The sequence below is a fragment of the Ammospiza caudacuta genome, chromosome 18 (genome assembly GCF_027887145.1).
Source record: "Ammospiza caudacuta isolate bAmmCau1 chromosome 18, bAmmCau1.pri, whole genome shotgun sequence".
NCBI classification, from domain to species: domain Eukaryota; kingdom Metazoa; phylum Chordata; class Aves; order Passeriformes; family Passerellidae; genus Ammospiza; species Ammospiza caudacuta.
The window spans coordinates 14,233,609-14,246,174 of NC_080610.1; the positions used below are offsets into that span (position 1 = coordinate 14,233,609).

The window sequence follows — 12,566 nt, forward strand, 5'->3', positions numbered from 1 at the left end:
AAGGCGGGAAAGGGGCGGGAAATGGGCGGAGAAGGGGCGGGAAATGGGCGGAGAATGGGCGGGAGCGGACGGTATCATGCGCGGGGCGGCCCCGCGGGATCGGGACCCCTCAACCCATACCAGGACCCCCGATCCCGCCCCACCCCATCCCACCCTACCCCTTCCCTCACATCCCGCCCCATCCCATCCCATCCCATCCCATGGATCCCATCCCATCCTACCCCTTCCCTTCCATTCCATTCCATCCCACCCCACCACATCCCATGGATCCCATCCCATGGATCCCACCCCACCACTTCCCTCCCACTCCATCCCATCCCACGGATCCCATCCCACCCCACCCCTCAGAGCCTCGGCAGGCACTCGCAGCTCAGTGCAAAGTCTCAGTAAACATTTATTCGAAGCTTTGCCACAATACCTTAAGTTGATTTGTGAAACTGGTCTACAAATACTGAACTACAGAGTACATGGTTTGGATGGTCCGATAAAGGAATAAATAAAGGCATGTAAAGCGCTGTAAAAAATAAGTCTGGTACAGTTGTAACTACTAACAGTATTACCAGTAGGATCTCGTATGTGTCTAGGATCAGAAGTGAACACACGGCATCTCTTCAGACCAAATCGTTTTTACATAAACAATTGTACAAACTGAAACACTGTAATCATGAAACCTGATGTACAAAACAGGATGTGAAATCACTACCATCACTGCCAACAACAAGGGCTACCACAGCAAACAGAACTTCTGAATAAAAGGAAAAGATCGGTTTTTACATGTGCTGTCATCACAAGTCAATGGAATTATCCAAGTTTAAAATACATGCGGATACAATAAAACCTTTTATTTTCCAACCCAGACAAAGAGAACTCATGGTCACTTAACGCCATTAGCTGCCAAATACGGATCAGTATGTGAGGCAAACCACACTTAAACACTTCTACACCACCGAAGAGCTAAGGTTGATACTGGTCTATCCACAGCGACGATGCAACGAGCCTCGAGAAGCAAAGCACGACGTGAAGGACGCGCTAGAAGCACAGCACTGAGCCACACCAGGTTTGTACACCGCACTCTGACACCCAAAAACCACTGGGAAAGCGTCACATCCCACAGCACACATCAGGTATCTACAGCTGTGTGCGTCCGGAGGAGCCGCCCTGCCTGAGCGGGAAAACTGCAGGATTGCAAAGGCTGGGTCCTCAAACAGGCAGGTAAAAATCTTCAGGAATGGGAAAAGCACTACAGGATTGCAAAGCTGGCTCCCAGAGCAGGCAGGTGAAACCTTCAGGAATGGGAAGAAACCTGCAGGATTCCAAAAGCTAGGTCCCAGAGCAGGCAGCTGAAACCCTCAGGAATGGGAAGAGAACTGCAGGATTGCCAAGGCTGAGTACCAGAGCAGGCAGGTGAAAAGCCTCGAGAGCAGGAAGAACCCTGCAGGATTGCAAAGGCTGGGTCTTGAAGCAGGCAGCTGAAAACCTTCAGGAATGGGAAAGCACTGCAGGATGGCACAGGCTGGGTCCCAGAGCAGGCAGATGAAAACCTTCAGGAACGGGAAGAACCCTGCAGGATTGCAAAGCTGGGTCCCAGAGGAGGCAGCTGAAAACCTTCAGGAACGGGAAGAACCCTGCAGGATTGCAAAGCTGGGTCCCAGAGCAGGCAGATGAAAACCTTCAGGAACGGGAAGAACCCTGCAGGATTGCAAAGCTGGGTCCCAGAGGAGGCAGCTGAAAACCTTCAGGAACGGGAAGAACCCTGCAGGATTGCAAAGCTGGGTCCCAGAGGAGGCAGCTGAAAGCCCCTGCCCCGTGGAGTTCCCAATCCCAGCAGCCAGAGCCCATCCTGGGCGCTTGTGCCCGCTGCTCACACAGGGATGGGTTCTCCAGCGGCCACAGGAAGGTCCAGGAGCAGGTCCAGGTCCTGTCCTGCAGGAGCAGCCAGGTGGGACTGTCCCTGTGTCACCTGTGCCCCAGCAGCAGCTCCCAGCAGGGCACCGTGGGCATGGCTGTGGCAGAGCTCCATGAAGTCACAGCAAAAAGCCAAAGCCACCAGGGTTGTCCCATGCCATCCCTGCCCTGGCCAGGTGTCACCTGCTGAGGGTTGTCCTGTGCCACCCTGCAGGTGTCACTGCCAGGGCTTGCCCACAGGTGACACAGAGCCCTGCCTGTCTCTGAGATGCTCTGTGGGATACAAGAGCATTGCAGCCACTGGCACGGGTTTCTAAAAAACAGCAAAATCCTCCATGGATAAAGTAGATGGCCCAGTATGGAAAATACTTGTAAAAGGTATTTACAAAAGTCGAAAGAGATTAAATACAATAATACCACATTCATGTCCCCAAAAGCGCTTTCACTACAGTGCATGTTTAAAAATACAGAGCATTTTTAAAGTATATATTTATATATGTATATATATATATTGAAGATTAGATTGTGCTTTAAAAAAATCATTACTTCTGAATTTGACTAACGTGAAAACTGAGTGCTGGGAAAAATACTGATTAAAAATACCCAATTTTATATATACTGCTTTTCACATAACATTTTGCTTTACATGGGATGCAAGTAAATATAAAAATACCATTTTTCAAGCAGCAGGGTGATCGAAATAAAGAGTATTAATATAGGAGGGCTGATTTTACAAAAGTAAGATAAATGATTAGACAGGGAGAAACCATAATCCAAATTAACTTTTATATAATACTTTCAAAGAAGTCTTTATCATAGACACCTCTTAATATACAAATGTTCAGTACTTTAAGGTTAAATATGGATTACACAAAATACAATCTATGCAAACTGACCCAGGCACATTGTCCTAAGAAGGCAATGGAGCCACTGACACGAGCAAGGTTTGCAAACTTTGGTCCTCAGGTCTCACATTTGGCAAAACACATCAAGACCTGACAAGCTTTTCTAGTCAATTCCTAATTTCCAGGTTGGCATTTTAGCCCAGTCCTCTGTGCCCAGGGAGAACTGAGTCTACAGGGAAGACTCTGTAATACTATGGAAAATGAGCTGAAAAAAGGAATTTACTGTCATTTACATTTTCAGCTTGACTGAATGGACTATTTGCTGCCATAGTCCCTATCTGATCACAGGAATGATTTTAAGTTGTGATAACCAGTTATTTAACAACTCTAAACTTGTTAACAACTGGGGTGCAGGGGGATTTACAGGTGACATAAAAAATTAAAATGCATTCCAACCGCGCCAAGTGCATATGAACTTCAACCGTGTTGAACAGAAGTGATCACCAGGAGTAAAGGCCATTAACATGGATTTAAAAACAACCCCCATGGAAATGCCACACACAGACAGACCCAAAGAGGTTCAGGCAAGTAACACACACATTCCAAGAAGAACATTAAAACTTCAGCATAAAGAGAAAAATAAACTCGCCCCACAGTTACATTCAGTTAAGCATCACACCCAGAAGCTTTGCCCAGTGGAGGACAAGCTGTGCCCAGCCTGTCCCACTGGGGCTGGCACTGGCAGGCACACCTGGGAACCTCCTCCTCCTCCTCCTCCTCCTCCTGGTTCCCTTGCTTTGCAGCCAGGCCCCATCCCAGACCAATTTTTTGTTGCGTTTTTTGATGCAGCTGTTTGATTGGACCCTATGGGATACGGAATGCTCCAGCTGTGCTCCATCCTACCCCTGGTGCCATCAGAACTGTGCTCATCACCAGGGGCAGGTGCTTCCCTCCCTCCTCACATCTGTGTCCTTGCATGCTGCTGTTTCCAGGTGAAACCACATTCCAGGCTCCCTTCCCTGAGCTTCCCTTTGTTTCAGTAAACCAGCACAGCCAGTGATGCCCTACCAAGTAAGAAACACAGAAATCCTGCAAAATAAAAGTTGCTCCAAAGCTTCACTGCTTTGAAAGAGAACCGTTTCCTACACCCTCCTCCTAAAGGTGACTCGCCTTTCCCAAAACCTAACGAGGACAGAGACTTCAAGCAAAAAGCTCCTATAAAACTATTGGAATTTTAGAAAAAAATCCAGATCTTCCTGAAGATAATTTATTGCCGCTGATTGGTCCTGAGAAAGCTTTTAGCAACAATACATTTGCACGTGTTTTAACTGCTGCCTTTTCTGAGAAGGTACGTGGGTCCTGAGATTAAAAACCATGTTTTACTCTATGCACTTAAGCTTGGAAAATGCTTCACTGTGCAGATCAAATATGAATTACAATTTGTCACGCTACATCTTCCTTCTGTGCCAATTTATTAAAGCAGATTTCCTTCCAGACACTAACAAATTAAAGTTCTCGGGATGAAATGCAATGATAAAATGCCACACGTGTGCTTCCTCACATTGGACTGGCATTTAAGGACTTCAGATCTTCCTTCTCCCTCATTCCCCACCTCCTGTTAAAAGCTATGGTGTGAATTTTTTGGCCTGGATACCAGAAAATTCCTCATCTGATACTCTATGAAAGGCAACTTCAAGGCAATGAAATAAGCCAACAAAAACATAAAAACATTCACAACTCTGAAGAAAAAATATGGACCCACAGCAGTTACTTCTCAATGGAAGTGCTTGGTAGCTTGAGATTTTTTTTTTCTTTTTAACTGTTAAAGTGTCAAATTTGCATATGTTTAACTCAATTTCAATATCTGAAAGACTACTCAATTTGCTTTTATAAAAACCTTACAAAAGATGTTTTTAAATGCTTGTAAAAGTAAGCGTTTATCTACTGAGAAAATTCTAGTACTGGATAAAACTCTGAATATACAGCTGAATTTTGTAAATGTTTTTTCTTTCTCCTAGAAGTCTAACGGCTGAGTGTTTAACCTAGATAAATTAGTCTTAGACACGATGAAAAGTTATAACTTTGCACACTTTTTACCATGTGATGTTTTGTTGCTTTGTAACTTCGGATGAGACAGTGCTTAGGGTTTTTCCAGAGCTGGTGTTCAGTGGTCAGCGGGGGCTGGCTCATTGCTCGGCGCCCCTGTCCAGGTTCTCAATCACCCTGGAGAGGCGGATGTTCAGCAGCCTGATCTGGCTGTCCAGGTGGTCCATCTTCTCCTCCAGGCTGCTGTTGCTGTTCCTCCTCCAGTAAAAGCCAACGGGACCCGTCATGAAGTAGACGGCCACGACGAAGCAGAGGGGCAGCACGGCGTGCTCGGGGTCCCCCTCGTACTTCTGCAGGATGTACACACAGGACAGGGTGAACAGCGCCACCCTGGCGATCCAGAAGAAGCGGCCGAACAGCATGTGCAGCAGATAGAAGAAGAATCCGAGGAACAGAGATAAAAACCAGTAGGCCAGCAAAATGGCGCCGATCAGCAGCAGGGCGCGCGTCGGGTTGTTGGCAATGGCTGCTGGGCTGAAATAATGAGTCAGGTTGGAGGCTGGAAAACAAAGGGAAATGAACAGGATGTTAATGAGAGTGGGCTGGAGGTGCACGGGGCAAAAACACACAGAGCACAGCTCCAAAGGGTCACATCCCCACAGCAGTGGGGCAAAAACAGGCACAGCTCCATCCCCATAGCAATGGGGCAAAAACATGAGCACAAATCCAAAGGGCCACACCCCCACAGCCCTGGGGCAAAAACAGGCACAGCTCCATCCCCACAGCAATGGGGCAAGAACATGAGCACAAATCCAAAGGGTCAAACCCCCCAGCAGTGAGGCAAAAACAGGCACAAATCTAAAGGGTCAAACCCCACAGTAGTGGGGCAAAAACAGGCACAGCTCCATCCCCACAGCAATGGGGGAAAAATATGAGCACAAATCCACAGAGCCAAACCCCCACAGAAATGGGGCGAAAACACAGAGCACAGCTCCAAAGGGTCAAACCCCTCCAGCACTGGGGAAAAAACACAGGCACAGCTCCATCCCCATAGCAATGGGGCAAAACATGAGCACAAATACAAAGGGTCAAACCCCCCAGCAGTGAGGCAAAAACAGGCACAAATCTAAAGGGTCAAACCCCACAGTAGTGGGGCAAAACACGAGCACAGCTCCAAAGGATCAAACCCCACAGCAATGGGGCAAAAACACAGGCACAGCTCCACTCCCACAGCACTGGGGCAAGAACATGAGCACAAATCCAAAGGGCCAAACCCCCACAGCAGTGGGGTCACAGCACTGCTTTCTAAAGTAAAGGGTAAAGCTGGTTCACCTTTTTCTGGATGAACCTTCCTTCAAATCACTGGCTCAGCTCCAAGGATTCAACTGAATTCATTCCAGGAAAGGTGGTAAAGGCTCTTTAAAGACAAACCACTCTAGAGCCTGAGGTCAAAACTCATACTGGGGCTACAGATCCTGCTTTGTAAAAGTGACATTCTAAAGGCTCTCAACTGCACCTTTCATTTCTCTAGTCCTCATTGATTTCTCTGCACCGTTCCTGGCTGTGTGAATCCATTTAATGACGGATTCACCAAGGAACCAGCCGTGCCTGGTAATTCATTCTATACACATCCTGTAGATACACAGACAGAAATGGAATGGTGGGGTTCAGTCTCCTTGTTTGAAGATACTAATAGGAAAATCAAAGCCATGTGGAGCTGAGAGACACACCACTGATGGATGTTCAAGCAGCATGATAAAATGTAACTGTTTTCCCATTTGCTTGTAAACACTGATACAGGCTGAGACAGTTCAAGGGTGAGCAGGCATCAACTTACCATCAATTCCAAGAACATCTAACAAATCAGTCCATATTCTCCAGAATGTGTCCATTAATACATCCACCCCATTCACAAACCTCTCTGTCAACCTTGAGAAAAACTGAGAAATAAAATTGAAAATTAAAAAAAATCCTCAATTTCTAAAGTAACACTTTGAGACTTATTTTTCATGAGTAGAATCATAATTCATTAGGCAAGATTTGCAGATTATTTTGTAGTCCTCATGGGAAAAATTGTAAATCTGATTTTTTTAACTCTGTGAATCATGAATTTATGCGTTGCAATTATCGTTATTGTAGGTATTTTGGCATGTAAATGCACATCTTGGCAGGATTTTAAAATGTACTTTATTGGCTTTACTATCGTTTTGAAGATTAGAGATAACACTATTACCAACAACTGGCAAAGCTAACCAAAGAATTCCTTTCATCGAGCAACTGAGAGATGTCCCCAGCATCACACGCAAATGTCTCAGGTGTACTCAGAGGTCAATCCAAGAGAATTTATGTCAGCCTGAGGACAGCAGGCACAGAGGAATGAATGCACGCCTGCTTCCCTGCCAGTTCCGCTGGCCCCACGAGCACAGGATGCTCTGCCCTGCAGCCAGAGCGATTTCAGCTCCTTACCCAGCGGCCCGGCCGCCTCCCCACCTCACACCACCTCTGTTTAAGCCTTTAGCTGCTATTTCCCCCCGCTTTCCTGCAAGCCCGGCCTCCCGGTTTGCTCCCCAGAGCAGCGCTCCTGAGGTGGCTGACGAGGCCACGGCCGGTCCCGCACCGAGCGGGGCGATGGGGACGCGGGGCTGCGGCCTCAGAGCCGCCCGCTCAGCGCCGGAGCAGCGAGGCGAGGGAGCCGGAGGGGAGAGGGGGGCGGCGAGCGGCACCTCACCTTCTGCAGGGCCCGCACGTTGTCCTCGCCGAAGAGGCCGCTGACGCCCTGGTAGAGGCCGCTGGCGGCGCGGCGCAGGCTGTTCTGGCGGTCGGCCCCGCGGCTCCGTGCGGCCCGCACGCCGGGCCCCGCCGCGCCGAGCAGCAGCAGCAGCAGCAGCAGCAGCAGCGCCGAGCCCCGGAGCTGCACCCGCCGCGCCGCCGCCATGGCCGCCCCGCCGCGCCCGCCACAGCGCCGCCCGCCGGCCCCGCGCCGCAACCGCGGCCGCACGGGCGGGGCTCCCGCGGCGGGAGGAAATCACGGGGACGAAGGGCCCTGAGGGGAGAGAGCCGAGAGCGGCCCTGAGGGGAGAGAGCCGAGAGCGGCCCTGAGGGGAGAGAGCCGAGAGCGGCCCTGAGGGGAGAGACCCGAGAGCGGCCCTGAGGGGAGAGACCCGAGAGCGGCCCTGAGGGGAGAGACCCGAGAGCGGCACGGCGGGGCTGGGAAAAACGCGTGGTTTATGAATGGTCTTTCGCAAATACTCAAATAAATATTATATGTGTTGTGTTAGAAAGTTATGTTCTATTAATTCTCTTAAGTAGTGTGTTAAATATAGTTTTAGGTTGTAACAAAATGTTAAAATAGAAGCTATGCTATGTAGGATGCTTTTCTTCTAAAGAAAGGACTCGCACTGAGACAGCAGCCACAGGACACCTGAATCTTTCAGAGAAAAAGAATTTATTGCTCCATTATCAGGAGACACGAACTTCTTCCCGCCTCGCTCGGTCAGGACGATGCTGTCAGCATTCAGAGGAAGGAGCTGACACTGCCCAGACAGAATCCCGTGTTTGAATGGAAATTACGCATCATGGATGAGGTGTATGAATATGCAACAGGTTATTGTTTTTAAAGGTTAATCCTCTGTTAACGTGGGTCCTTCTTCGGGCTTGTGCTGCCCAGAAAAAGGTACCCGGACATCCGTAACTCTTTATTTCTATTGTCTCATATTGTCCTAATTCAAATTGTCCAAATTATTATTACTCTAATTGTATTACTATTTTTATAACCATTTTATTACTATTAAAATTTTAAAACCAAGTGATTGGCGTTTTTCACAGGGTCCAACCAACCCCACTCCTCCACCACACACACACACGGCTAGAGCACTGTGCCTGGTGCCACAGGGTTAGATTTTATAGTTTTGAGGTTCTGGGCTGCTTTAAGGTGTAGTTGTGAGCTTCATATTAGTAAGATAAAGCAATTCCATCTCTATCTGGGGACTGAGGATAAATGATCCAAATCTCAGGCCCAAGAGCAGAAACAATGTGTAATGAAAAGAGAAAAACAAGCAGCATGGGACTTAATAATCTAAAACTATAATTGCAGAATTAACTCCAATACGTGAATGGAGCAGAATTTACAAAAGTGAGAGATCCCCTGACCAGTCATCTTTTTTGTGATCATTTTTGGGTGTAGCCCTGGCTGGGCTCCTGTGCTGCCCAAGGTGGATCCATGGAGGCCTTCTAATAAATCCCTGCTTTATTCTGTGGCTCTGCCTGGCCTCTGTTCCAGGGCAGCCTGCACAGGGCACCGTGCCCAGCTCGGGGCTGCTGGGTGCAGGAGAGATAAGGAGCTGCTGGACAGGGTCCAGCTGAGGCCACGAAGATGATTTGGGGTTTGGAGCATCTCTTATGAGGAGAGACTGTGGGGCCTGATTTTATACTCCATGTTCTTGGCGTTTAAACTGTGTGGCTCAGCCTAGGACTGCTAGCTGAGTAGACATTTAGAATATAGGCATCTCTGCCATGGCCCTTTTCCCAGTTTTAGTCTGGCCAAAGCACTTATTTTCACATTTAGCAGAACAGCCTGGACATTTCAGCATTGTTTTCTATTTGGCCCTGGAAGGCTCGGGCCCATATCCAGGAAGGTACTTAGGATTCGATTTCAGCAAGATATAGATGCTTTGTACATTTATAAATTTTGCTTTCATTTAAGATTTGCTGATCTGTTGTTACCTGTGTACAGTCTGAAGCCTCATGCTCTCCCAGAACAGGTTGCTAACTGATGATATTTTGGAGGTTCTTAGGAGGTTTCTGTCAATTCCACGTTGTGCTTATCCTCTGAGCACACACTAAATGTGGGCTTCTGGGGCATTTCTTGCAAGTTACATCATACAAAATAACCTTGATGATAATTAGTGTAGTTTTCTGTGCCTGGTATATTTCTTTTCTTTGTTTCCAGTTGCCATGGCCTTCCCTTGTGCTGTTTATGATTCAATGGGTCTTGTTTGTGCAAATTTGGGAACATTCCTATTTCTCTGTGTGAATTTCTGTGGAGGAATCCCCTCAAAATCCCTTCTGTTGTGTCTTTCCATCTGTTCTCCATGGAGTTCCAGAGGCCTGTGGTAGTGGCTATCCTTTGCACGAGGTCAGGACAATTTGGGAAAATTCCTGGTATTTCATTGATATCCTGGCCTGTCTCAATGAGCCCATTTCAGGTGAGTTTATCTCTCCAAATGCCCAGCTCTTATGAAATTACAGGATATTTCACCCTCCTCGTTTAAATAAATGAAACGGTGTCTGCCCAAAGAATACATTGCATCATGGCATGAAACACAGATCTCAGCCACACTCGGCTTCTCTGTGAGGAATGTCCTCTGGAAAGGGTCTCACTTTCTGGAAAGGTCCTTTGGTGAGGGTCTCACTGTACAGAGGAGGCATGGGTGTGCTTCTCTATTTCCTCATCTGCAATAAAAACTCTGTAAGTTATTTTACTCAGAAATAGAGATTTAACAACAATTTGAGCAGTGTTTAGAAAAAATCGGGGGCTTCTAGGGCTCTGAGTTTTAGCAAATCACAGGGTTCTCTCTTTTAAAATTATCATTATGCTCAAAAAAGTGGCATGGCCTTAAAGAAAGCCAGCTGATGTTACAGTTCCTAACCTCCCTGACCCTCACATTTCTGTCTTTGCTTCATCTCACAGCCTCAAGCTGTCAAGCTGATCTCTTTATGGCCATTTGTCATTTAGGCCTTTTTTCCTTAATGTCCTCCCCATGAGGGTTTTCTTGCAATGTGTCAACATTTCTTTTCTTCTTTTCCTTTTTTCCATTTCCTTTTCCTTTTATTTCTTTTTTCCTTTTCTCCAAACACCTTTAATTTTGATTCTGGTTACTTGTACTCCTGACACAATATAGAGGCTGCAGATATCAAATGAGCCAGCAGTTTCTTATTCTTATCCAGATTCATTAACCAGCTGGCTGATGCTCTGAATATAGGATTTTTTTTTTTTTAAATTTCCAAAATCTTTAGATGTCTTAATCCAGCTGTTGGTTCAAGGGATCATGGTCAGGCCTTGGCGTATTGCAGAGATTGCCCTGAGGTATTATTACAAAACTTTTATCTCATAGATTCTGGCATTTCATCAATTTAGTCTTGCAGGTGACTCCAGGTTACCTCAGAGCCCTCAGTGGGGTAATGTCATCAGCAGCATGATTCTTTAGAATGGCCCCTAATCTAATCTGAGGCAGAAAACATGATTTCATTTCTACCCTATTGTTACTATTAGCAGGCATAAGGCAAGGCTTAAAAAGATTTGGGAATGGGCAATTCCAGTTAATCTCATTCAGGCTATTTTCCTCCTCCTAATGTAGTCTCCAAACTTGATTGCAGTAGTACTGCAGTCCTGTTAATACCTATTTTCTCATTAAAGGTTTGTTTAATTTTCCTTCTTTTACTTCCGATTTTTCCAAAGTCGCTTTTGAAAGAGGGAAAAACTGGTTTGGATAAGGGAAAACTGGAACGGAGGCAGGGAACATGGATGCATAACCCCCTCTTAAATACGGAGTAAAACTCCTTTACAAGAGTAGAACTGCTGCTAGAAAGTGAGGAAGTGCTAGCAGGCTTTCCCAAAAGCCCAGTTCTATCAGCAAATCCATCGTTCCCCTTCCTCCCGGAGCTATAACCGGGTCGGTCCTTTATAAATTACACCTTTTTTAGCTCAGCGAGAGGATTTTTGGGTCCCTTCTCAGGTGATTTAGCTGCTCATTTTCTTTTTAGGAGTTCAGGTTGCTTTGGGTGGGAGAAAGCGGCAGTTTTGCCTCTGCTTTTAGGAGGAAATATTTAGCAGAAAGGATATTTTAGACATTAGAGCGGCTATTCGGGAAGGAAGGTGGGTGAATGACCGGCCCTGGAGGCGTTTCAGGAAAGGTTGCATGAGGCGCTCACTGCCGTGGTCGGGTTAACAGGGGGATGTTGAGTCACAGGCTGGAATCGATGGCCTCAGGCGGCTTTGCCAGCCGAATCGATTTTTTAATGCTAAAACGGGAAATTTCGGCACCGCCCCGGCGCTGAGGGGACCGGAGGGACCCCCGCCCCTCCCGCCGAGTGCATGAGAGCGCTCCTCTGATTGGGCACACCTCCCCCTGATCCGGCCGCTCATTGGTCGGCGGGGAGAGTAGCTTGAGAAACCTCTGCGCTGATTGGTCCCTGCTGGCGTCGGCTCTTCCCCCGTCGAGCCAGCCGCGAGGAGAGCGCGCTCTGGGCTGATGTGGGGCCAGGCGCGCCGCAGCCAATCAGGAGCGGCGGCGTGCGGGCCGCGGTGCGCCGCGCGGGATCCGTCCGCAGCGCGGGCCCGCCCGGCCCTGAGGGGCGCGGCGGCGGCGGGCGGGGCGCGGAGTCACGGCATGGCTGGGTGGGGAACGCTGCTGGGAGCACCGGGGCCCGTCTGCCACCCAAACACCGCCTTGTCATCCACACCAGAGCCCTCAATGCCGTGTCAGACGTGTCCTTAAGCACCGTGATTCCATCACCTCCCTGGGAAGTACAGTCCAGTATTTACTGTCTGTGGAAATAAAAATATTAAGCTAAACCTCTCTCCTGGCACAGCTTAAGGCTCTGTGCTATCACTTGTTCCCTGGGAGCAGAGCCTGACCCCCCCTGGCTGTCCTCTCCTGTCAGGAGCGGTGTAGAGCCACAAGGACCCCCCCTAAGGCTCCTTTTCTCCAAGCTGAGTCCTTTTCCAGTTCCCTCAGCCTCTCCTGGTGCTCCAGGCCCTCCCCAGCTCCA

The 12,566-nt window shown here is 48.1% G+C and overlaps 1 protein-coding gene across 1 annotated transcript; it reads right to left on the reverse strand.

The window, feature by feature from the left end:
• Window positions 1-374: 374 nt before the first annotated feature.
• On the reverse strand, window positions 375-7,736 carry BRI3BP (BRI3 binding protein). The gene is made up of 3 exons (XM_058816551.1): window positions 7,525-7,736; window positions 6,634-6,736; window positions 375-5,355 (listed from the first exon to the last, which is right to left on the reverse strand). Exons 1-3 carry the CDS (start codon window positions 7,729-7,731, stop codon window positions 4,937-4,939), a joined length of 729 nt encoding a protein of 242 aa, XP_058672534.1. The 5' UTR covers window positions 7,732-7,736; the 3' UTR covers window positions 375-4,936.
• Window positions 7,737-12,566: the final 4,830 nt, after the last annotated feature.